The 26769-nt window shown below is 38.9% G+C and overlaps 4 protein-coding genes across 6 annotated transcripts; all 4 read right to left on the bottom strand.

The window, feature by feature from the left end:
• Positions 1–3609: 3609 nt before the first annotated feature.
• LOC103996918 (histone H4) lies at positions 3610–4362 on the bottom strand. The gene is made up of 2 exons (XM_009417982.3): positions 4329–4362; positions 3610–4210 (listed from the first exon to the last, which is right to left on the bottom strand). Exon 2 carries the CDS (start codon positions 4177–4179, stop codon positions 3868–3870), a length of 312 nt encoding a protein of 103 aa, XP_009416257.1. The 5' UTR covers positions 4180–4210; positions 4329–4362; the 3' UTR covers positions 3610–3867.
• Positions 4363–4949: 587 nt separating this feature from the next.
• On the bottom strand, positions 4950–13265 carry LOC103996917 (uncharacterized). Of its 3 annotated transcripts, XM_065167423.1 has the most exons (5): positions 13027–13164; positions 9581–9773; positions 7014–7189; positions 5554–5743; positions 4950–5317 (listed from the first exon to the last, which is right to left on the bottom strand). In XM_065167423.1, exons 2-5 carry the CDS (start codon positions 9636–9638, stop codon positions 5085–5087), a joined length of 657 nt encoding a protein of 218 aa, XP_065023495.1. In that variant the 5' UTR covers positions 9639–9773; positions 13027–13164; the 3' UTR covers positions 4950–5084. The 3 variants fall into 3 exon arrangements, with proteins under 3 accessions (XP_065023495.1, XP_009416256.2, XP_065023494.1); XM_009417981.3 differs by lacking the exon at positions 9581–9773 and having other exon boundaries at positions 13027–13265; XM_065167422.1 differs by lacking the exons at positions 9581–9773; positions 13027–13164 and adding an exon at positions 10040–10711.
• An 812-nt stretch (positions 13266–14077) lies between these two features.
• LOC135649982 (WUSCHEL-related homeobox 3-like) lies at positions 14078–14717 on the bottom strand. The gene is made up of 2 exons (XM_065169000.1): positions 14376–14717; positions 14078–14305 (listed from the first exon to the last, which is right to left on the bottom strand). The coding sequence occupies exons 1-2, from the start codon at positions 14715–14717 to the stop codon at positions 14078–14080; spliced, it is 570 nt and encodes a 189-aa protein (XP_065025072.1).
• A 2292-nt stretch (positions 14718–17009) lies between these two features.
• LOC103996915 (kinesin-like protein KIN-5A) lies at positions 17010–24241 on the bottom strand. Its single transcript, XM_009417980.3, has 23 exons — positions 23934–24241; positions 23435–23615; positions 23218–23347; positions 22968–23126; positions 22403–22876; positions 22134–22231; positions 21900–22056; positions 21747–21816; positions 21480–21556; positions 21303–21356; positions 21143–21223; positions 20944–21055; positions 20590–20676; positions 20290–20465; positions 19996–20157; positions 19798–19905; positions 19548–19706; positions 19376–19459; positions 18165–18370; positions 17944–18045; positions 17735–17844; positions 17495–17646; positions 17010–17405 (listed from the first exon to the last, which is right to left on the bottom strand). The coding sequence occupies exons 2-23, from the start codon at positions 23602–23604 to the stop codon at positions 17184–17186; spliced, it is 3150 nt and encodes a 1049-aa protein (XP_009416255.2). The 5' UTR covers positions 23605–23615; positions 23934–24241; the 3' UTR covers positions 17010–17183.
• Between the last annotated feature and the right edge of the window lie 2528 nt (positions 24242–26769).

The following is a 26769-nucleotide window of genomic DNA, read 5'->3' as shown; positions in this document are numbered from 1 at the left end:
AAGTGGAGAGCACCATCAAGTGTCGATCGACATCGATCCACATCATCTAAAACTATTTCTCATCCTCTCCTTTTTAAATTTTTAATTCATCCCATTTCATTATTTATCTTTTTTTTTTTTTTTACATCACATCACGATGATTTAGAGAATGAAAGAAAAAAAAACAATAACAACAACAACAACCATGTGGCAAAGACCAAACACACTACTAATGCAAAAACAGGTATCTCGACAGAGTCCACATGCTAAAATACACGATTCATCTCCTTCAAAAGATCACAAAAAGTTTTACCAAATCATAGACATAGAACCCCAAAAACCACATCAGCAACAGCATGTTGAAGAACAGAAATGCAGGTTTGAAATTTTTTGCTGAGCTTCTGAAATGTTGGATGAAGAGTATTGAAATCAGCATCAAAGTACAGATTCCGAAGGCCTATACTATGGATGAAGAAAAACCATATATATCAAAACAAAAACTAAGATCATAGCAGCAGCAACAACAGCTGAGAATTATTACCTTACAATCCGTTGGCCACTGCAGATCATAAATATTGAATCCTGATGCAACTCTGACCAAATATCCAACTAAAAGCAGGTAAGCTTGCCTTCTTGATTTGTCCATGCCTACCCCCATCGTCAACATGATTACTGCCACTTGCATCTAAATCTCGTTCTTGCAGTTCTGAATGCTCAAAGACACGACGGCATCTCCAATGTTCACTTTCTAATCCTCGCTACTTTTTGCAATTGCACTATAGGTGGTTTGATGAACTTGGACTTCATCTCTGAACCCTTCTTTCCAAGGTGATATGCTTTATTGTACCCCTAGAAGGTTTAGTAAATCTCTTACTGATGATTCATGCAAATCTATCATCTCCACTATACTTCCATCAAAAGTTTTTAGCACTATGACCACTGCATTTTAGCATTTCCATAGTCTCTTATTCGTGTTCACATGAATCCTTGTGAACATTTCCATATTCTCTTTTTCTTCATGCTCACATGAATCCTTGTGAATGTTGCGGCACAGGATGCTGAAGTTTACTATCACCATCAGCAGACAAATGCATGCCCCTTCAACACTTCCAACACTTACGGTACACTCTTTATGTGAGGATGATCATCTCCAGCAACCAATTCAGATGAAGTATAATATACTCACCATCTGAGCAGTCCATTTCGGTACAGTCTTGATATGAGACCATCACAAGCCATGGGCTCTCTAACATCAGAAACCACACATTCATCATGCAGCTTAGAAGCCATGTGAACAATTTGATGAATTTTGGTCTCCGCCATTGCATCCTTCTGCAACAGCAATGACATATCCATGACAAAATTTATTAATCTAGCAGTACTCCCTTCTAATGTCAGAGATCACATCCTCATCTTTACAAGATATACTAGGAACTGATACTGTGGCTGGAGCCAAGGCTCCTTGAGTGCTTTCACCTGAACCTATTGTCGCATTACCAGCCATGACTGGACTATCATCACAAAGCATATTCACATCATGTGCAGCATTAAAATCCAAAACCACTGGTTTAAGCTTTACCTGAGGGCAACTCCATGCAAGTGGGGACATCAACTGATGACAGTAATTTCTGATCAAAGGGATCAGCTACCCTGGAAGCTTCACCCTTAAAACTTCCATTACATGTTTCAGATTTCATGCGCCTAATACCTACCAACTTTAGACTACTACATCGATAAGTTTCTAATTCCTTCTGACTGCTGTTGGCATATGGTTCAGGTTTCACAACATGCATACAAAAGATTCCTTGCCAGGTATCAGGAAGGGCCATCTTCCTCCAGTTAATGTGCAACTCTAAGCCGCCTGTATCCCTATTGTCTTCAGCAGGCATTCCCAAATTTCTTGATCTGAGGTTGTATTGACTGTTCAGTAAATAAATCATTTGAATCGGTGTCCACACTTTAATGGGAAGGTTCAAGTCCCAATTTTCGCTGTTCAGCATGGATAGCAGAACTATACTTTGAAGCCAAGTTATTGTGTGGAGTCTGATGCAGACATTGGAGCCCCATGTAGCCAGTGGCGGATTTTCAATCACATCCTTCTTGTGCAGATACTCTTCAGAATCTCGGCTCATCAGCAGAATGCCTCGGCAGCTCCTCACCATGGTAGTTCAAATTATTCTGTAGCAGGGAGGGGAGCAACTGGTTAACTTCCTTCCAACCAGAATCAATTCTTCAGTCTCCTGCCATTGGAACACAGATAAGTGACAACCAATCCAATAAGAACCTCCTGATATGATGAATTTTGTAGGTTGTAAGAATGATTTGCTTACAAGAAACTCTCTGATATGATGCACTAAGGTGTACCAAGCTTCCCGGCAGAATCCTGGTCCATCTAGATTAAGAAGGAAGATTTAACAGATGAAGATTAAAAATAATCAGCAAATGCTATAACTAAAACAATTACCTTTTCCCAGTTGGATACAAACATCACTAGATGAGTATAAACAGCATCATACCGCAACAATTTTTCGTAGCAGCATAACCAGGGTACAGAGTCAGATCAACTGTTGGGGAACATCCAGCTGATCCCTCGAGTTTCCTCGTAGATCACACCACCGATATTATTCACATCGGTATAGAAAACACTTTGAAAAAGAAATAACAATGCATCAGGTGCCAAAATGGAGTCTCAATTTCATTTTTCTATTACAATAGATCCTATATAACAGCAACATAAAATGAGCTTCATTGACATTTTTCTTTTACATCATAAACAACCAGCTTTCAAAGGTGAACAATATCCATAAGAGCAGTCAAGCCATTTCCTTTATAGAGATACTTGAATCAACTGTGTACCAATAATGGAACAAGCACAATTAATCGCTTGATGCAAATAATCTAAACAAGCATCTCTAAATGCAATCAGCAGCAAACACCAAATACCCGTAACAAAAATCAAGTGGAAACACCAAGAAACCAAAAACCCAATGAATGCACCATCAAACTAAAAGTGTACTTAATCAGACAACATACTCTCACCACACTCAACATTATCAACAACAAGAGCATCCACTCTCGATGGTCGTCATATGAAACCCAACCATAAATCAGTAGCCCATTGATACAACTTACTTCCAGCTCAAATTTATGCAAGTTGTTTTTCACCAAGAAAAAAAAGACATTACAAACAAGACATGTTTTCACCAGTTAGACACAATTGCAACAATAGATCACTAATACACAAAAGAAGACTAGCACACCACACATTCAGGAGGAATCAATCAAAATACACATCCCCATCTCTACAAGTAAACAAGTCAGTTCTAATACTCAAAGCCCTAAGCATTCAAGTCAAGTAGAAGCAACCTTACAATTGAACTAAGCATTCTAAGATCTTAACACCTACCCCAAAAAACCTAGCAATTCATCATTCAAATCACCAATGTATACACATAAATCAACATCAAAGTAACAGCTAGAAGACATATGACCTAATTGACAAAGTCATTAGTTCCGATTAACATGACTGAGAGAATCCAATAAGATATCATCAAAGCTTGTAACAACGCACACTCAACAAAATGAAAGCTGCATCAATTAAATGGCCTGAAAACAAATTAGTAATGGACGTTCACCAAACACAATGAGATATTAATTTCATAAACTTGCGGACGAGTCGCACATCAGTAACTTCACACAGAGCTTCCAGCAACAACAGTTTAAATTACCGACGGACAGATGACCAAAGAAAACCCTAGATGAGCAATTCTAACATCAGAAGCCCCATAAACGGATGCTGATACCCTAGCCACATAGTCTCGAATTCAATCTACATTGTTTCAGTTTTTTGGATTTCTTGACAGCAAGACTTTAATCAAACGTGAAGTCCTAACCACCAAAACCATAGAGAGTCCTTCCCTGCCTCTTCAGGGCATACACGACGTCCATCGCGGTGACAGTCTTCCGACGGGCGTGCTCAGTGTAGGTCACAGCATCGCGGATCACATTCTCGAGGAAGATCTTAAGGACGCCACGAGTCTCCTCGTAGATGAGGCCGCTGATACGCTTCACACCGCCCCTCCTCGCCAAGCGCCGGATCGCGGGCTTGGTAATGCCCTGGATGTTGTCGCGGAGAACCTTGCGGTGGCGCTTGGCCCCGCCCTTGCCCAAGCCCTTGCCGCCCTTTCCTCGCCCCGACATCGCCGCCGACCGAAGCTAGATCTACAAATTTCTGCAGCAATTCAAGGCGTCATCAGTTCAAATTACAAAGATTCCAACGAAATTTTAGAAACAACGACCGACGGAAAGCGACGCGAAGGGGGGAAACAGAATAAAGGTCTTCCTCATACCTCAGATTGCGGGAATCGGAAAGCTCGAAGCGATGAAGACGAACGGCGGTTCGAGGGTTATATATATAGTGGAAGAGGGAGAACATGGGCGCGAGCTTGAGGTAGAATCGACCGTTGGAACGGATGGCATGGACGGTTCAGATTGAGATAACTAATAGACACGGATCACTAAGGTGGCAGATGATGGGAAACAGTAGTTTATGGCGGAAAGAAAGTTTTAAATTTCAATAAATAAATAAAATAAAATAGTTTTTGGTTTCATGAAAGCACAAAGAATAAACATGTGCTCTTTACTTAATGGGTATATAATATATATATATATGTAATTATTTTATTTGAGTATTAAATTTTTCGTTAAGATGAGACTTAATATAATTTTATATTAATTATCAGTGACGTAATCCTTATTTAAGAATATTTTCTTTTCAAATTCTTATTTGAGATTTATTTTTTGATATCCGATTTTGGTTCGATATCGACGGATTGCACTGAAATCCATAAATGAATTTTACGATATGGACGGATTTTACGATCCGATCGGACGCTAATATTGGGTGACCATCAAGAGTTTACCCAAAAGGAGAAGGGAGGAATAAGAATGATGTGAAGAAGAAAAATAAATGACTGTTGAAAAAGATTGCAATGTGCTAATGACCAAAACTTTGCAACCAAGCTTGTATCATTTACAAACACTATATGCCATTTTTTTACACATATAAAAAAAATTAGGGTCCAAAATGTCTTCACATGTCATTGTCATATTATATAACCTAGACCCAGTTCATCTTCAATATCATCCCCCTCGTCAAAGAGTTTTAGAAATCGTGCCTGGTCTTGCTCCCTCTTTCTCTTTTGCCAATATTTATACAAGGCTACTATACCGGCAACCATTACAAAAGAAGCAGCAAATACGCATATAATTATGACTGTAACCATTTTCCCTCTCCTGCCAGAAGCCTCGTCCTTTGATTCGAGAGTCTCATCAACACCTATGAGTACAAGAATTTTATATCAGCAGTTGTTGTTGTCTGACCGGTTAATCCATCTACTAAGCTCCCAAGATCCAACTTAATGTGGCCAAAATTACTGCTCCAGAAAAGGGAAATGCAAAAGTAGACGAATGGAATGAAGAAAATAAAGGAAGACTAAATTATTATTTATCATCAATGCAAAGAGTAGAACCTATGATAAGATATAAAACAACCAAGAAGATAAGAGCACTCACCATCGGAACCAGTGCACCGAGGGCATATGAACGTGGCGTTGAATTCTTTGTTCTTTTTACGAACATATTTTCCATCCACAAAATTACCAGCACACAGCTCCCACTCATCAAAGACATCATCAGCTTTAAAAGTGTCTTGTTCATAGAAACCGCATCTTTTACATTTTTTCTCCGGAAGTTGTGTCAGAGGCTGTGAATTACAGGAGAATGGATTGTCATCAGTTGCCTCGAGATAGATTGGCCTTGTTTACTAACTCTTATGCACTGAATCATTCGTATGGTCATTCATCAAACTATGGAATTAAAATGTTTCAGAGAAAACAACTACATCAACGACACACAGTAAATTATGTAATAGGATGGGGAGCCCATCAGCAAATTATCATGGAAATGAGGCACCTAAGAGTTATAGGATGAGGAAGACAACAATACAAAGAAAGCAAAACTACAGTCGTAACAGTGGCAAGAAATCTGAGGACTAGAAGCAAACTTCCATAGGCACCAAATTACATGTCCATAAAAATAAAATAGCGACGAGGAGGCAGCTGTTAGTTCTTAGGGACAACAGAGAAACGGGTGTGCTCCACGATGATCTCTGAAGAATCTTAAACAGAAGTTATAGGAAGAACAGCTTCATATTTTGTGAAGATAAAAATGCCCTAGTTTGCGCTTGAAAGAATTCCACATAGTTGTTTTTTTTCTTATTTAGTTTTAAATGAAACATGGGGAATATTATCCCATTTTCTTGCAAAAGATCTCATGTAGTTTGCGCAAGGCAACTTAATTGCATATTGCTCCAGCATCTTAAAGCCCATAAGAGAAGGCTTTGCAAACAGCAAACCTTTTCTTGTAAGATAGAATCAACTTAGATATGTATACACATTGGATACGAATAAGAATTAGATACATGAGGGATATAGCAGATATATATGTGAATAATACATGAATCTTATACATCACATAAAAGTAATTACACACTAAGTCAAATATATCAATAATAATCCTTGAATGCAAAACCTTTAAAACAAGGGTGGGGAGAAAATGAAGAATGGGAAAAAGAAATAATATGATTAAGTAACGTTTTCCTAAAAAAACTCAATCAAGTAACAACTTTCCTTATATTAAGGGGTAAATCGAACACTTCGATTTCGAAAGGAAAATAGGATAAAAATATTAATATGCATGACATATATTTATGTAACAATATCTAGCTTGGTTGCTCATTTTGGTTCAAAAAATGTAACCAAACAGACACTATCCAACCCACTTTCACCATTATACCAATAAAATCTTAAAGCCGAATTGAATTGATTATCTTTGTGTTTTAAGATTATTTTTATATTTCATTGACAGAAGATTAAAAAAATTCATCATTTTGAACCAATAACTAAATGACATACTGTCAAAATGGAAAATAAAGCAGGAAAAGGATGATAACACAATATTCATCTACAACAAACCTGCCAAGATTCTTCACCACGGAAAGTGTATAAAATATCTTTTTCCTTTACATCAGGCAAGACAGTCTTGTTTTCTCCTTGACAATGAAAATAAACGATTGGTTTCATAGGTAGCCATTCATGAGTAGTGAATATCACAATTGAACCTAGGGAAACTATCCTTGATGAAAGAATGCCTGGCAAAATAAAATAAAATACGCTTAGCTTGGGAACAGAAGCCAAATAAAAGATTTCACAACTTCAAATGTTAAAATGTATAATCAATCAAGAATTTACTATGACAAGAATTTGACATGAGAAGAAAACAGAATGTATCCATGACAGCTTTTTTCACAAGGCACTCGAGAAAACCAACAATAACAAAGAATTATGCAACTACTATGAGGCAATATAAGGCAAAGACTAAGAGACTTCCTTGATCATATGAGGCAAGTACATGTCATTTGTTTATAATGAAACCTAATTGTAATGAAGTGGCCTGATGTCCAAACCTGAAATGGATTTAGGAAAGAATTGATCAAGGAAGCATCAAGTAGTACTTTTAAAAAATAACTGGCACAGCCAAATTTTATGTTTGTATTGAGCATAGAATAACTATCTGTCAATGAATGATAATTAGAACCTTTGTCAAAACATGTAGAAAATAATGGGTGTTTCCCTTGCATAGGAATTCCCAACTTACAAGTAATCATTTTTCCAAGTGCTCTAACAATTAGAAAACCAATAACAGGCAAGTTTTTGCTAAAAATCTTCTGAAGCTGCTCAGAGAAAGACAGTTCTTATAATTCTTTAAATTCATCAAAACAGACACCAATCTAACTGGGTCTTACTCACTACAAAAGTACAACATCAAGCTTCTCTGTGCCATTAGATGCAAATTATAATACCTAAATTATTTAGACTTCGATCCATATTGACTCTAAAGCATGACTCCTTAAATTTCATTGAGATTTATTTCTTTATACAACCAATATAACTTGGTCCTACAAGACAAATGGGACAAGTTTACCGATATAAGTTGGTCATTATCTCTCTGTTGCATCTGATCTCTTCTGTTTCTTCCTTCTCAAAACCAGATATCTCTTCTCTGTTAAACTTCATAGATTCATTTAATCATTTAAACATGTTCTATTCTGAATTTCAGCTCTATTTTTCTGAGATTAATATAGATCAATGAATGTCCTTAATCAAAATAGTTTGAGGTGGACTACCAAAGGATCTCCCTTCCGATTTATAAGTATCAAAAGTCAAAATTGTTCTTTTCATTCATTTCCCAAAAGTTTTTTGCAATGTCCAATATTCCTTCATATTGCATAAGTTCCTTCTATATGTTTTGTCGGGTATTTATGTCTCTCCAATTTAAATTAACTACAAAAGGTCCTTGGAGACATATTTGTAGTGTCATAAAGACATTTTCATTATACAATAGCACATGGTTGGCTCTATTTATTATGTCTCCAACTGCATCATGAGCAAGGATTCTTGTTTTGTGCATACGATTCGTAAATTATAAGCTGACATGGTCTGACATGCCTCTCTATCCCATTGTGATAGTTTATGCCTGTGAAATCCATAAATTAATTAGATAATAATAGTAATCATCGACCGCTCCTTGTACAGCACCACACAGACAAAGGGCCTGTTTTCTATTCAACACAAATAACAGTTACTTCAAAATGGCCTACTGTGAAAATACTCATAGGAACTGCTCTTCTCCCTCTGCCATAAGCCAATTAACGGTCACAAGAAGCCAAGTAGGAGAGCATCGTATTTATTTCATGCAGATTAACCTCTCATATCGCAATTTATGTCTCCTTTATTATCCCCCTCTAAGTTGAAAGACCAGCAGGAAGACATCATATCCTAATCTACATGCATAGAAAATGAAAGAACAAGACACAACATGGAATTCTTCCCTTTATATAGTACAGCACCAAACTCGAATCTTCTCCAATGTCTTCATCTATAGTCACTTTCAACTGGTTCTGTTCCTGATCCAACTTCCTAATTCCCTTCTCCTTCAGTCTCCGGTGCACGAAACCCTAGCCTAACTTCATCCACCCTAATTTATGCAGCACAAGAACCATCCACTTCAATCTCTAAATTTCCTTTCCCTTCATATGTCCAACAGAATCACAAAAGCATCAACACCCTGATGTAGGACAAGCAGCAATGGATTTGTTTCTTGATAATAGAGGAACATAAAAGAGAGGAATCAAAAATGATAATTGAAAGATAATAAGAAAACAAATGGATGACTATCGGATTCGCTTTCGCTCAAGAAACAAACTCCCAAGATGAAGGCCTTGCATCTCCCCACCTCTCGCACATGGACAATGGAATTATTCCATCAGAAAACAAATGTAGCTTTGCACCACTCACAGACAAGGTGGGAAAGAACTCAATTCATTGATTCATGTTTTTCATTGATCCATTACAATGTTCTAGCTCCTTTTATAGGTTCAAGTACAAAGAAAAAAAAAAGAATTACAGAAATAGGAAAAAATACAATCATATCAATCAAATATGCAATCTATTCCTTCACTCGAAGAAGATAATATTCTTACTTTGATTTGAGAGATAACCTTCCTTCCTTGATAATATTATTGATTGATAGACTTCCATCTTTGTAAAGATATGAATATTTAAGATCTCCAATCAAGATTTGTAATCTTCAATCAAAAATGAGTTTGGCTTCTTCCACTTTTCTTGTATTGGTTTCCTTTTTCTTCGCCTTGAGTAGATATTGCCATGTGACAACTTATGACAAATGCAAAATATCTCAAAACTAATAAAATTTATTCAAATAACATATAAACCAAATTGCTACTGCATCACTCCCACTTCTAATTTCAGCTCAAACAAAAAGTATTGAGGAATTGCTCAGTGACTAATTTCATTAAAGTAAACAAAATCTAGGAGATGAAGATCTTATCGAAATTGATTTGTGAAAGATAAATCGAGAAAATAAAATAAAACAAATCTAGGTTTCAAACAAAAGAGAAGGAACAACTATTTTCCTTTACCAGGAATCGAGTAGAGCAAGACACAACCGATCAGGAGAAGGCAAGGAATTGAGGTCGAGCAACGCCTTGACCCTCGAGGCCTCCGCATAACAATCAAAGCGAAGTGGATCAAGAACGACGAAGGAGAGGGATCTGGAGGAGGCAAAAAGGATGCAGCAATGGCGATAAGAAGGAGCGGAGGGGAAACCAAGTTTATTTCCTTTCCTCCCTTGTTTTCTCATGTCTTATTAATGGGATTGTTTTGCTTTCTTTAAAAGTCATAAGGTGATTAGACAAGTAGATCCCCTCTCACCGTACATATATATCTACCCAAATCTTGACTACTTTACTTAATGATGTTGGTTCTAATCATATGCTACTTCCTTTTAAATTTAAAAATCATGTTAGTATTTCTCACCTTATGTACATGATTTGCTTTAGGGCCAATAGGAAATCCTGTCAAAGTATTGAACATTTTTTGCACTTATGAGGCTCTTATAAATCAAAAGATTAATATCAATAAGTTTTTCTTTTTCCTCGCAACACTAAGGCGGAGAAAAGACATGAGATTTATTTGTTCTTTAATGTTGAGGGAAAATTCCTCTTTAAATATTTTGATACCATGATTAGCCCGCGTAGGATTCTGATGTCATTTGATGATATGACTCATAACCTCCAAAGGAAACTAGGTAATTGAAATGGATCCAATTTATCCCAAGCGGGTAGAATCACCCTCATTAATTCGGCACCTAATGCCACACCTGCACATGCCCTGAATGTTACTTGGTTACCTATCGGGTTATGGACCATAAGGAAAAAACAATTACAGATTTCCTTTGGCAAAAATGTGATAGATCCAAGGGTCAGCATCTTATTTCCTAGGATTCTATTACTTAACCCAAACGTGAGGAGGGGCTTGGCATCCATGATCTCCATGCCACTAGTATTGCTTTACAGGTCAAAAGGATTGCTTTGTGCTTGAATTAACAAAACAATATGTACATTGAAATTGTTACTGCTAAGTATGGACAATTATATCCTTGGAAACAACCTTGCACTGTGAAAGTTAGCTGAAGCTGTAGGCTGCTCCTTGAGGCTTTGCATCATCTGCATTTTGGTTTCTCACACATCACTGGGGATGGTGTTTCTACTGAGTTTTAGTGTGATTGCTGGTGTTTTGAAGTTCTGATTCCTATGAAACCTATGTTTCTGTTTCTTAATATGAATGTTGATCTGAATAATTTATATGTTTCGACCTTGTTTTATAATGGTCAATGGAATCATAACTATCTTATAGATTTGTTTGACCCAATTGGGAGTGGCCCGATTGCAAGATTGATATTTCCCTTGGTCCACTTGATGACATACATATTTGGAAAGGTGACCTCAAAGGGGAACCATCAACCAAATTGGCTTATAGGTTTTCGAAAGATTCTGGATGTCATAGTGGTTCTTGGTGTGACATTTGGTCCCGTATGTGGAAGTTGCCTGTTATTCCTAGGGTGTAGGTTTTTTATTGGAAGCTTCTTCATAAGAGGCTTCTAGCAGTCCCACTGCTAGATTGGCTAAGCTTAACATCTGTTCTATACATGCTTGTTTCCTGCGTGGGAGGGATTCTGATCAGCAGAATCACTTTTCTTTTGAATGTCCTCTTTCTTCTAAAGTGTGGGAAGGGCTGCAGCAGAGGTTGAATGTTACTTTTCAATCCTTTCCTCTTTGGAAGGATGGTGAATGGATTAGGGAAGGGACTTATATTGCTCACCTTGACTATCACATACGTATATCCCTCATAGCCTATTGTCTTTTGTTGATCTAGAAGACCAGAAATGAGGTTGCCTTCAATCATGTTAAGGGTCACCCTTACACTATTTTGTTTAGAGCATCAGCCTATGTCATGCTGTAAATACCCAGAATTGTCTGATGGAAAAAGGGGGGGGGGAAATCATATCCTTGTAGCCTAGGCCAAACCCAACGATGCGTGGATTAAACTAAACACTGATGGATATGTAACATGCAGGAGAAGGGTGGGGTTGCCCTCCTTCAAACGTCTACATCTTGGCTAGGTGTGAATTCCTCCCCGACGCCTGCTGTTGGTGTGCTGAGCTGCTGGCGATCAAACATAGTCTACAGCATACAAAAATCTGGAAGGAAGCTGAATCATCATTAAAATCCTCAACAATGTGGCTAGGCCTCCCCAGCACCTTATTAACTGTGTTAAATGTATTTTACTTCTGGCATAGGGTTTTCAGGGATGTTCTTTTTGTCATTTTTTCGGAGAAGAGAAGAACTTGAGTGCTAACTGGTTAGCACATTTTGGTAGGACAACGACACCCTCTTGTATATGAAAAGACTAGCGGCCTATGGAGCTTAGTCATTCTGGTAGGACAACGAGTAGCATAGTATGCCTTGTATCAGAGTTTTAAAGTGATATATCTTTTTTTTTCCTTTGATAAAAGCAAAAAAGAAAAAAAGAGAGAAGGATCGGAGGCGGAGAGCATCATATTTATTTCATGCAGATTAACCACTCGGATTGCAATTTATTTCGGTTTTATTTTCCCCCTCCTAGTTGAGAAACCAGCAGGAAGACTTCAGATCCTACTCTACATGCATAGAAAATGAATGAACAAGCCACAACCCTAGCCTATCTTCATCCATGAGATCATCCAACTTCCTAATTCCTTTCTCCTTCAGTCTCCTGTGCACGGAACCCTAGCCTATCCTCATCCACTCTAATTTATGCACCATAAGAACCAGCCGCATCAATCTCCAAATTTCCTTCCCCTTCATACAGCCAACAGAATCACAAAAGCATCAACTCCCTCTTTTAGTTTCAGCTCAAACAAAAGGTATTGAGGAATTGCTTAGCCACTAATTTCATTAAAGTAAACAAAATCTAGGAGACGACGATCTTATCGAAATTGATTTGCGAAAGCTTATGAATCGAGAGGAAAAAGTGAATCAAAATCTAGGTTCCAAACAAAAAATAAGAAACAGCCGTTTAACTTTACCAGGAATCGAGTAGAGCAAGACGCAACCGAACAGGAGAAGGCGAGGAATCGAGGCCGACCAACGCATCGAGCCTCGAAGCCTCCGCATAGCGATCGGAGCGAAGCGGATCGAAAACGGCGGAGGAGAGGGATACGGGGGAGGCGGAGGGGACGCGGCAATGGCGGTGAGAAGGAGCGGAGGGGGAGGAGGACTCCTTCGAGGCGTCAATGCCTTTCCTGCCCGCGGACTGCGGACCCTCTCATTCTTCTCTTGCCTATGGCGGATCCTGTCGGGTCCACGCGGGACCCACCATCAGGAGAGTTCCAGATATCCACCAAATAAACCGGTCGAAAACGGATCCGCCCCCTGATCAAAACGGCCAGATCGCGAACCGGACCGGTGCAGTCGCGCTAACTCCGTCCCGCCTCCGCACACTGGGCCTGGATCAACTCACGTATATCCCTCGGGCGGGATCAAACGGGACGCGAATCTCGATGCACGACACATGCAGTGGTGGACGATGGAAGAAGCAAATCCAAACGGGACGCGAATCTTGACGCACGAAACGTGCAGTTGTGGACGATGGTAGTAGTAAACCCAAACGGGACGCGAATCTCGACAATGGTAGTAGCAAATCCAATGGCTCCTACGAGGCGTACCAACGAGTCCTTTTGGAAGCTTGAAAGACCTTAAAGACTTCCCAAACATGCCATGAACTGCCTCAGCTTTCTGATGCAGTACTGAGAAATCCAGTGCCATTAAAGGCACTCCTTAATCCCAAAAAGTTCATGTCTACGTCACAGCTTGGCTTAAAGATCACCCTTCTCTTTCTTTCGCCATGTCTCACTGACTTATTAGCAACCAGTAATGGCTTCAAAATCTAGCTATAATGCATTCAACAGGCAAAGAGAAGGATCGGAAAAGGAAACAGTGCCATGAAGAAGGAAGGACGTACTGAGCTACACAAGTGGTTTCGTTTCTTTAGGAACTACATGACAGTCTCAGTATGCAGCAACAGAATGTAAAGCAGTCCTACTTAGGAGGCGAGAGATGCAGAGAGGAGTGCGCCATTTAGTTGGTTGTTGAAGAGCATGAGGACTTGGAGGTGGTACTGCACTCATCCTTGAGGCCGGTGCTCTTGGTTGGGAAGAGATCGAGAGTCCTGAGAGGCCTACAGCATGAAGGCACCGCCCAGGCTGCATCCACCATCGCCATCGATTCATGCCTGAGGGTTGCATCGCTCGTTGACGATGCTTCTTCGGCGTCGCCGGCCTCCATCTTGCAGACCGAGTTTGCATCCTGGAATGATCACAAAATGGTAGCAGCACTGATAGTCTTACGATGGAATCGAGGGGGATGAGTTAGAAACCTGATGAAGGAAGGGAGACGGAGTCGCATAGTGGAATGGGAGAGGGAAGACAGGAGCTTCCTGGGAGCAGTAGAACTGATGATGAGGGAGTGAGTTGGCCGAGTAGAGAAGCTGGTAGTGGCTACAAAGCCTCCTCCGAAGCTTCTGCCTCTCTCTAGCCTTGTGGTTTTGGAACCAGTAGAACACATTCTTGCCCTCTATCCTCCCGTAGTAGGAGAGACGGGCTGTTATTTGCTGTATCTGGGAAGCATTTGGGGTCCTCACCCCGCTCCTGTACATCTCCTCCAGTATCATCAGCTGCTCTGGCGTAGGACACCACCTCGTAGAAGGCACTTGAGGCATCTCTTCCTCTTCTACCTTTGTCTCTTGCCGGGTGTCGGTATCTGCTCTGGGTTTGGAGCTATATATAAAGAGGACGAATCATGTGAGAGAGAGACAAAAGAGGTCCGGCTATCTACGCAAGGTTAGGGGATTGGCAAAGAGGACGAGAAGGAAGTACCGTCATGCTGATGCCCGGTTCTCATGACAGGCATTCGTTCACTGGGAATTCACTTGTTTTAGAGAGAGAGAGATGTCGGTCTATCACATCCCGTCTGTGGAGGAGTCATCGAAGAGAGGGAATGACACGCAGCTTCGCACACGCCTTTTCTGTCTACCAAGTCAATAAATTATAAGGTGATGATGGCACCCAACAAGTGCTCTTTCCAGTTTGCAGACACCGTAAGCATTCATGGCATGAACGTATAACGAAGGAATCTGATACGAAGGAGAGAGACAGAGAGAGATCCTCTCGTCGGCATCTGATACGAAGTAGCTTCGTCGCTGCGTGTGTAGTCACGCATCACAGACAGGCTGAAGGTTTTAATGGGCGAGACAGTTATGGCTTGGTTCTGTTCGAAGGCTCCAAGAACTCACAGCGAAAATCATGATTCATTTAGAAAATCTCCTCTTATGAAAATATCAAATAGAATTGTAGGAGATCGATTAATGAGAATTTTTGATTCATAATAAAATCTCATGTATCGAATGTCGAGTAATCAAAATGATAATTTATATAAAAAATATAACAAGTTATATTCAAAAGAAAAATTATCATTCATTTTCAATTCATTCAATTTATCAAATCAATATTTCTTAGATATGCATGATACTAAAACATGGTTTCAAATGTTTGACATATAACATGCATAAATTCAAAAATTAAAAGAAGAGAGAATAATTCAGAGGTACAAAGATTTCAACCATCTCATGTTTTGATAGTGATATTTATAATTTTAAATAATTATATATATAATAAATTAATTTAATTCAATTGAATCGATCGAATTAATATTTTTTATAAAAATAAAATAAAATAAAATAATTTAGTTTAATTTGATTAATTAAATTAATAAAAAATATTATAAATAAAACTTATTTATAACTTTCAAAATTAAAGAACCGTCACATCATGCGATACTATGGTGTTTTTGCTGTCGATCAGATCAGCTTCTTCCCAAGCTGTTCGCTGCCGCGCTTCCAATCGCTCGCCTTTACCGATAACATTCCAAGCGATCACTCACCGTCTTCCGTAACACACAGTGCCACTAATGGAGTAAGACAAAAGACAACAATCTGCGCGGGAGAGCACCGACGCAACGCAACGCCGCCTCGAAGTCCGAAACGCCTGCCAACTCTGAGGGCTTTTAAGTGACAAGATGCTGGTATCAGCGACTGTCTTCAGAACATTTCTCCATGGAGAAGAGAAGCTCAGAGTGCTGCCTCTGTGGATGGATGGCTTTGCGTTGACTACTGTATCCATAAGGTGCTGTGCCAAGAGTAGGGACTCGGGGGCCATGGAGGAGCTCCACTCCTTGCACGTCTGCAACAAGCCATGGCAGCCGATGCGGCGTGGCAGGAGCTGAACCGACGCCATGTCTCGTCCTCACCGGATTCACTCGAACAAAAGTCAACTTGGATCCTTACCTAGAAAGAGGGCTACAACAGCATCAGAGGAAGTTAAGGCCGACATGACCTGTCTCCCATCCACCGTCTCTCAAATCACCTCATTCTCCTCTCCCTCACGCCATCTCTCTCTCTCTCTCGCTCTCCAACCAGATTCGCTGCATGCACCAATGCACCGAAACCGGCATTGTTTCTTGTGACGAGACGTTTGTTTCAGGGACATGGAGGGAAGGAGACGTGGAAGATCTGCTGGGCGAGCAAGCGATAGACGTGGGTTGTAGGAGCCACAGGGAAAGGAAGGGATGGGAACTAAATGCTCTCCTGTGCTGCTTGAGTTTGTTTACGGCAGAGCTGTGTCAGAGCCCCATTGCCATCTTATATCAACATTCTCTCGGAAGCTCGCTGTGACAAACAAGTAGAATGCTGCTTGGAATTAATGTAAGCGATGAAGCTGTTCAACTTGCGCTGTGTGATGCGCCTGAGTGATGGCCACTGTAATGGAAATTATACGGTGGATTTATGACGAAGAGAGAAAATAAAACAGCCAAAAGGAACAACGTTGATGATAATTTCTCATCGATAGAAACAACTCGGTTGCAAAAGACAAATCTATGTGGATTACAACTAAACTGAGGAGAAAGAACATCATCCTGATCTTTGCCAGGGATATGACTAATATCCCTGAAATGATTGACACAACGCATCTTATGAGATAGATAAAGTGCATGTACATAGTAATGAAATAGAACCAGCACAGCTTGGGTAGTGGAACCCTTTAATTGGAAAAAGAATGAATCGTGATAGGTTTTCTTTACCCTGTACATGCCATCATCATCAGCTGGGAGCTACCTACCGAGCTTGGCCTTAATTGATGGCAGTCAGTGGCACCCTTGAATCTCTCGAGGACTGTAACTGGGTCTCATATGACCCAGAGAAATGTTTTACATCACCATTTGCCTGCTTCACCACATCCCCAAACGACTTCAATAGCTCTTCGAAAGCTGGGGTCCGTAGTTCTTCGATGGATGCAACACTCGGAAGATTGATTGGTCGTCTCTTTGGGGTGGAACAGGATGGTACATCCACCTGGTCAATTTGCCAAATAGTCAGCTGAGGAACATGAAGTTGAAACAAATCTTTCGATTTATAGATATATTTAATCAATGTATTCTTACCACATATTCTTCTTCAAGACATTTCCCCGTATTGTCTGTAATCTCCACGATTTTGTGGTAGTGACCACTCTTCAGTTCCCTTAGTTCCCCGTGGCATGGAATGAGCAAGCAGTCAAAGTTTTCACATGCATCTTGGTCAAGTTTCAGTGAACCTGGAAAAGTTGGATGATATAAATGATTTTAGATGCTAGGACGTACATATATTATGAATGGTAGGCAACAACCACAGTAACATCTTACAGTCGATGGAGGATAAAAGATTCTTATTTGAAATGACAACATCTTCAAGTGTCGATGAAACAGCAGAAGATAATTTAGAACGCAGAAGCTGGTTGGCATCCAATCCACCCCTACACAAGTTTATGAATACATTAAAAGTCATATAACAATTTGAATTTTCAGTTACTATAATTCACTGATAAGATCATAAAATCATCTGCTTCAATCACCTGATAATTGAATCTACTGATGCTACATTTCCTTTGCCGAGAGTCAGCAGGGAGTTTTGAGCATCTCTCCATTGTAGTGTACCTGTGCGAACCTTTGCCTTGCTGCCAATTATTAACAAAAGTTTAATTACGGAATTAGGCTAAATGCAGTAAAAAAAAGAACACAGTTTAATGTGAAATAGAAATTTCTATGGCAATTAGTTATATCCATTAAGACTTACCAATTTCGTACACCTTCTTCTAGGCCATGTTTACCAGTTTCAACTGCTGCAGTATCCTCGACAAAGTGATTTTCAGTTTCTTCCATGTATATTTTCCATTGATCTTTCACAGAGCAAGTAAAATCGTGAACGGTTGACATTTCCTTCTGGAGATTACTTGTTCTATCAGCAGCAGTAGCTCGGAGACTATCAACTGCTGTTTGAACCTAAAAGCAGGCACAGACGTCAAACTACTGCTAGCATCTATGTTCTGATCCTATAACAAACAAATAAATGACAGATACATTTGTGAACAGAATTCTGAACAGTGGAAACATGCTGAACACAGAATACACAATTAATAGCCTTATGTTGGAGGAAATTTGACAGTTCAAAGCATGATTCTTATCAGTACGTACTAGTGTACGGACAGATCGGTACCACCCATACCGGTCCCCCATTGGACCAATACATACTGCAGCGAACCTTGGTTCAAAGTCATCGCCAATAGATGCTTCCTATCTCAGAGTGATACCACAAGGTGACAACAGTCTATGGTCGATAAAATACGATGAAACCTTATTAGCATCTTAAACAATATCATCATGGTATATAGGAATCTCCTAAAAGCTAATGCCGTACAAGTTGAGCAATTACATCTTTCTAGGAAGCAGTTACATTCTTTGTGCCATAGTTCCATCGCTACTCCAGTATTAGCATCAAAGGATTTGTTGATGATCTGTTTGAACAGTTAGGATTCTCCTAATAGGACTAGTAATAACATGCATGGAGTCCCTCAACTCTTAATATAAACAATGACATCACTTGCTACTTTAAGAGTGCACCCAAGAAAGAACTGTTAAAAACAGAAATTAGTCTCTATTTGAAGCATTAACATACATATACAAAGATCATCAACAGAGTTTTTCTCCCTCAATTCTCCTTCAGCCACTCAGCTAAAAGGAAGATACAAGAAAATAGCTTACAGATACAACAGAAATACTATATCAAAAGAGCAAAAGATATCAAAATTCTATTACGTGAAACAAAAGCAAACTCCAGTGAGACATTATATAAATCTTGAAGATTCGCATCTCATGCATATTCGATCCTTGTAAATAGCACCGACATATCATAAAGAAATTATCTCTTTCAAAGAATATCTAAGCTTGCAAGTCTGAAAAAACATGAGAAATATGTACTTCGTTTCCATTAAAAGAAGTTCCCATTACCAGATTCTTCTTCCTAGCACTTGAACCAGCTAACATTGCTGCCACTTTTTCCAGTATTTGCTTTTCTTCATTAGCAGCACATTCCTACAGGAATAGGCAATGGATCAAGAAGATGGCATATAAGATGAATTCAGCACTATTGACTACTTTCACCCAATTAAAGTAGAGTTACCTCAAACTTCTTCTCAAGATCATGGAGTTGTTGGTCTTGTATGTTTTGTGATTCTTCCAAGATCTTGGTTAATTTAGATGCATGAATATCCAGAGTTTGGAAAAAATTAGAGGTAATCTTAGATATGGACCTTGTCGATTCAACAACTCTAAGATGTCCCTGTTGTTCAAAAGAAGAAAACCATTATTATTCTCCAGTATAACTGAGCACAAAGCATTTGTCAATTTCCATACTTCTGATGGAGACCTACCTCACGTTGCTGCTGTGCAAAAGCAGCTAACTTATCCTCTTGTTTAGACAGACTTTCTTGAAGTTCATTTAGAAGCTGATCAGCCTCCAGAGCCATTCCTTTGAAGCACTACATGAACATAAAAGTATGTATACATATTAGAACTTTTGTGAGATATATTTCAGAAAGTTTACATAGCCACAAAAATAATTTACTTACATCTTCAAGGGAAGACGAGTGATTTAACACCTGCGAATTTAATCTTCCAAAAGTATATTCTGAATTCTTGTCAAGCTCACCAGCTAAATCATCCAAAGCTCTGATCCCTGAACCATACATAGCTTTGAGCCTTTCAACATGCACTTTAAGTTCTTCAGTGGCCTGTTAATGAAACATGTTAAGAAAGAATATTGCTTGAATGTGTGGTGCACGAACACAATTGATCCGAGATATTTTGATAAAAGGAAAATTGATAAAAAAGAATAGTAAAAATGTTATCTAGTATGATTATACCTTGGACTTTGTGGAAACAAATGATTGCATGTCCTCTTCCATTTCTTTCAACTGGGTCTCCTGTTGCATCACTGAAGCTACAACACTTTTATGCAAGATGTCCAGCTGTTGATTTAATTGAGACTGGAACTTTTGGACAAGTATCCTGTTTCCTTCCTCGATTTTATTTTTACGTTCTGTAAACCAAATTTGAAAGTCATATCATTCATAATTGGCATTATGTCTTACAAATCAAAGTATATCCATGGCACCTAGAAGACCAGGAACTTGAAAGGAAAAGGAAAAGGAGAAAGTAACAACCTATTTTAGAAAACAAGGCAGAAACATCTGCAGCTGCATTTTCTAACTCTGATCTAAGCTCATAAGCATGCTCGATTAGTGCCTTCTCTGTTAGAAACATTTCCAAACAAAAATATTAAAACACTACACTGTAAAACAAAATAACCTGAAACGAAAATGTGGTTTCCAGATCCGGCAATGTTCAAATTTCCAGATCAGGACTAGAATTATGTGAACATGGCTAATTTACATCATGTCACATGACCATCATGCTAAGACAAACAACAAATAGAGCATGATGATAATATTGAAATTCAAAATAGCGCATAATCATCCACATACAAAAGCCCAAGAAGAAAACATGATTTATCTCACCTGACTTGAGGAGGCTAGATATAAAAAATTCCTTCTCTTTTATTGTAGATTTGGCTTGTCTGTATCTTTCTTCTAGGTCGAGGAAAGCATGCTCAGTTTCCACCAGTTTTTTCTGCAGCAAATTCATACTACCATTGATCTCTTTCCAGGAAAAAATTTGAGATATGCCTGCCAATGTATGAGAAAGAGAGAAACTTGCCAGTGTTTTCTCTAGTTTGTCACTTAAATCTGCATTAAGCTGTTTTTGAGAATTGTAAAGATCTTGAAGCCCCACTAGTTGCTGCTCAAAACACACAATACCATAATTCAGACCTCTATGGAAACAATAGGGTACCATATTATTAAGTTAACCAACACACCTTATCCTTTGTATCCAAATCAAGTTCCAATTTTTCAATTTTCTCAGTCATGGCCTGAATGAAGACAAATAATCAAAGGGAATGGTAAGAAGGATAAATGTATGTAAAAAACTGTAACTGTGTGTTGTAGGCACATGCAAATATAGAGGGAATCAATTTAAATAATTTCAAACTGACCTTCTTCTCAGCTTCTTCAATTAAGTACCTGTCACGTGGAATATATACGCCATTCTTCTCTCTAGCAGCAAATACCTCTGCAATTGATAATAGCAACTGAGGTAACACATCTGAAAACTACTTTCTGGACAACACCACATTATGCATTTTACCAGTTTATTTTAATTTTTATTTGACAATGCCAATATGTTACTCAAAGTTGAGGAGTCAAATTTGCACAGCTATGTAATATTACACAAAATGACAGAAAGAAACACAAATGATTACCTTGTTTAAGACGGTCAATTTCTGAATATAGATCCTTGATCATTGCAGATTTCATCATTTTTTGATTGACCTGTAAATATAATAAAGAACACTTGCTCAGTCTATGTGAAGATAATTTGATTTAGCAACAAGGCAATGAATACTGTTGATGACCTCTGGCTTATTCTTTATATTCTTTGCACGATGTGCATAATCTAAGGTGCTCAGGGTCTCTTCCAAACAGAGGATGGAAGGCGATATGGTGGCAATAATACACGTTTTAGTCTTCCCACCCAAGGAGTCCCTTAGTAACCTTGTCAATTTGCTGTCTCTGAAACCATAAAAGTCAACATTCAGCAAAACATTATAGAAAGGAATACAACACCGGATGAGAGTTCTCAGGAGTACCTATATGGAATATGGCCAGAATGCTCGACAAGTGTATTAATAACACGCCCAAGTGTGAGCAAACTCTTATTTATTTCCCCAGCTTCTCTTGCTCTTCCCTACAATTATAAATATTCAAACAGTCATCCAAAAGATCTTAATGGATATCAGAGAAGAATATTGAGAAAAATAATTCACAAGTATTAAGTTCGATTAGTAGTCATGTCTTCTGATAAATACCAACTGACATTTACTACTACCACTACATGAAACATTAATCATTTACTCACATCTCTAGCACCAGATCTTGATATATTCTCTGATCCAGCAAGATCCACGAGGTTAAGCTTTCCACATTTGATCATCTCTTCTCCCTCAGGGGTACACTCCTTAATGTGAATTGTAATCGAAAAAATGGAGTGGGATCTGCTACTTTGCTTGTTGAGTAAAGTCTCTGCAGTACGCCTCTTTGCAGACCCTTTGTCCAAGATTTTGTAGATTTCACCAGCAGTATAGACTACCTCTTCTTCCAGTCCTCTCACAAAGACACCACCCTTCCCATCTTCCATGAGAGCTATAGGCTTTTTGGACTTGTCATCAGAGAATTTTGATTCATCTGGGGCCAAAAGATCAGTTATCTCCTCGTTATATAGCTCAAGAAATGTGACTTTCATGCTGTACTCAGCACATTGTGATTCAAGTATGTCAAAGATATGCCGCACTGCCCTCGGGATAACTCCAGCATCGCTTGGGAATTCTCCATTCTACAATAAGTTCATATATATGATCAGAGATGAAAAAAGTGCAGCAGCTGCAACATTTCATTTGATCTGTTCTCGAGGGGGAGGAACTTACCTTGGCTTTTCTTCCTCCGCCTTCCATCGTGTAGGTCTTCCCGGTGCCAGTCTGCCCATATGCAAAGATGGTGCAATTGTAGCCCTCAAGAACCTCGTTCACTATAGGAGCAATAGATTGATCAAACAAATCCTTTTGCTTGGAAGTTGGGCCAAAAACCTGCACAGTTATCAAACTGATAATAAGTCTAACACGTAGGGTAGCAGAAAAGGTTCACTGACAAAATAATGAAACCAGAAGTTATAAAGACCTTGTCAAAAGTAAATGTTCTGTCAATCTGTTTGTTAGCAATATTCTGAGCAGCTAAAACTTCTCGACGGTGTTCATTGCAGGTTATGACCGCGGGCGTGTTCAACCTCGCCTCGTCGTCACTTAATGGCCTGAAAATAGTTCGGGGAATGGATTCAGCAAAGCAAGATCTAAAAATATGAGAGACAAGCCGCCGTCTTAGAGTCCAATTCGTTCACCTGCATCTGAGAATGACTTGGACATTGACCCCCTTGTCCCTGTCAAGCTTGCTGCTGGAGTTCCCATTCCCGTCAAGTGACCGGAAATCTCTCCCATGTTTATCCGTGGATCTCGGCGTTTGTGAGGGCGACACCGGCACAAATCCCCCTTTCTTTTGCGAGCTATCCATCTCACCGTTACCTGAGACGTCCAGATTTTCAATTCATTAACATCTCAGACCAATTTTTCAAAACATATACCCTAAGAATCTGCGTTGTTCGAGTAGAAACCCAAAGCAGGATCGAACGATCAAAGAACATTTCAAAAAGATAAAATGAAAACCCCAATACCCCCGATCGCCAGCATCAATATGCCGATCAAAACCCAAGAAAACCCCCCGAAGGTAACACCTCGAACTAAAACCAAAACCCGCATCATAAAGCCGGACAGGAGCTCGGCCGGCACCAGAAGGAAGTCAATGTGGAAGAGACAGAACGAGGGAAAGGGGGAACAACACACCACGAGCCGACAGCCGACGATGGGCGATCGACAGCAATCCAGAAATCTGGGAGAAGAGCCAATGATCGACGGATCTTCAGCCGGCTGCAGCAACTCAAAAGAAGAGAGGGAGAGAGAGAGAGAGAGAGGACTCGTCGCCGCCCTCTCTCCTCTTTCGGCTGCTTTCCGGGGTTCAATCCAGGGAGAATCCTGCACTGGATCTTGAGGTTTGGGCGAGAATTTGCAGCCGAAGAAGGATTTGGGAGAGAGGGAGAGGATGAATCGGAGGCGATGAGAAATAGAGGGGCAGAGTGAGAGAGGGATGAGAAGTAAATAGGAAAAATAAGGGCAATAAATTATGTGATGTGGGGAAGGTGGGTTGGGTTTGAATTGAAACGAAAGGCCGTCACTGATGCCGTTAGTTAGCCGTTTGGGAGCGGCATCCGACCGTTAGAAGTGGCAGATGGTCCCCACCATATATATTTACATATATTATATATGCTCGAAATCATACGGTCATGGTTTGAACTTTGAATGCGATTCCTTAATGTGTATTTTAGTTGACTTTTTCTAATTAATGTTTAATGTTGAAGAAAAATAAATATTATTTATTACGCAACACATGAATTAAATACCACATTAGATAAACATGATTATTTTGTCAAGTTAATACTAAATCGAAATAAAAAAAATACTTTTTACCTTACTACAAACTGAAAAAATTATATTTTATTTTAACTTACATGTCAAAAAGGATTATATTGAATTTCCTCATCCCGTTCTTTCCTTTCATCAAAAACAAAATTATGTTAGTTCATACCTTTTATTTTCGGAGAGATGAATAAGAAGATAACAATAAACGGTTCATGAATTATTAACATTTAAGATATAAATATATTATTTATATCATTAATATAATGATGAATATATATATATATATATATATATATATATATATAATTCTTGCTCTTATACTTGAAAGTAATTTTGTCCTTTTCCTTTTTTTTTATTGTACTAGTTATTTGTAACGAGAGGCATCTTTGTTGACTCAACTATCATACATCTTGTCAGCAATCTTCATGTGAGATGATAAAAGCATACACCCCCCTCTCCCTCCTTTCTTTCTCTCTTGTGATCGATGGTAAGAGTGCACAGGCTATTCCATCTCTTTCCTCACTCATGATTGATAGAATGAGGGGGTGTTTACGGGTGATCGATGATACGCCTCTTCCCTCTTCCCTTATGACTAATAACAAGGACTACGAGTAAGAGGGGGAAGGGGGTGGGTCTATAAGCAATGGTGACGATTGCAAGTGAGAAAAGAGCAACGAGGGCTTACGGGTGATTGATGATATGTCTCTTCCCTCTTCCCTTATGACTAATAACAAGGATCACGGGCGAGGAGAGGGGGGGGGGGAGGGGTGGGTCCATAAGCAATGGTAACGGCTGTAAGTGAGAGGAGAACAGCAACGAGTCATCACACGAGGGTTTTAGATGATTGTTTGGGGTGAAGGGGAGCGATCGACAAGACAGAGACATGACTATGAGATGACGATGTGGAGGGTGATGACCTACATTGATAAAATGATCATTTAAAAAAGATATTGTTTTAATTTTTTTTCAAATGATAGTGCACTAAAATAAAATTTAAAAAGTATAAGTTTGTTTTTGAAAATTCACTATTAATATAATTAATTGGACTTTTAGGGGGAACTTATTGTCTCAAGTGATTTGACTTGAAGTCCTCGAAGCTGTTCGATTCTGTATTTAGTAACGTTACATTCTTAAACGAATGCATTCCATCAAATATAAAGGCCCCCTAGCTTGTCTTTCTGTATCATCATTGCATACCCAATTAGTTGGTGCAATTTAAGCCTCCCATTCTCTATTATCACATGAGATTAAAATGTTGCTACAATTTAAGATGCCATCCCTTTTAAATCATCATTGCTTCTCTAATCTCATCATCCATTGGTCACTTTTTTTTTTTTTTTAGTTCCCTTTTCTTTAGCCGAAATGATGCCTACCACCTTTGTAGTAGATAATCTATAAAGGATAAATATTCTCTCTTTTTAATTCTTAGAAACTTGGACTTCTTCATCTTTAAATAAATTTTATTTATCATCAACTAAGTATTAGATTGAAAGTATTTTCTAAAATATATCAGGATATTTCAAACAGGTGAAAGAACAAAAAAAAAACCTTGTACAGTTGTTCTAATATTCATATTTTCTAAACACTGACACAGGTAGTATTTAATTGTTATCAGTTCTCAAAAGTCCAACTCAAAATCAAGAAAATCCAACCATGTTTTCACTGATCAGACTATCCTCAAATCACTATTTATAAGTCTAAAAGTAAAATCAGGACTTATGTTCTAAGATTTACCACAAGAAGAAGTGGTCCTTAGGAGTCTGTACACATGATCAATTTCATGGTGATCCCTTCCACCACTGTTTTAAGAGTATTATTATGCTACATGTCATTGACATGAAGATACACTCAAAATGAAGAAGGAAACTACTCAGCTACAATCTAAGAAGGAGAGGAGAAAATAAGAGCAGCTTACCAAAATTGGGTTGGCATCCAATCCAAGTTGAGCCATTATGACCTAACATGGTGAGTGACCACACCTGTCTCTGTGCACCTTTACTTGGTCCCAATCTTGTTCAGGTGGCCTCTCCTTTGCATAGTATATGAACACCTTTACAGTTACATCATTTGCAAGAAGTATAAATAGGGCAAATTATTGTCCTCTTTGCCTGCTACTATGCAATTGAATTCATATCAAACTCAACCTGAAAAGGGAAGAACTGGTGACACATTTATTTTCCATCATCACAAACTTCTCTGCTCT

The sequence above is a fragment of the Musa acuminata genome, chromosome BXJ3-9 (assembly GCF_036884655.1).
Source record: "Musa acuminata AAA Group cultivar baxijiao chromosome BXJ3-9, Cavendish_Baxijiao_AAA, whole genome shotgun sequence".
NCBI lineage: Eukaryota > Viridiplantae > Streptophyta > Magnoliopsida > Zingiberales > Musaceae > Musa > Musa acuminata.
This window is presented reverse-complemented; position numbering and strand designations above follow the sequence as displayed.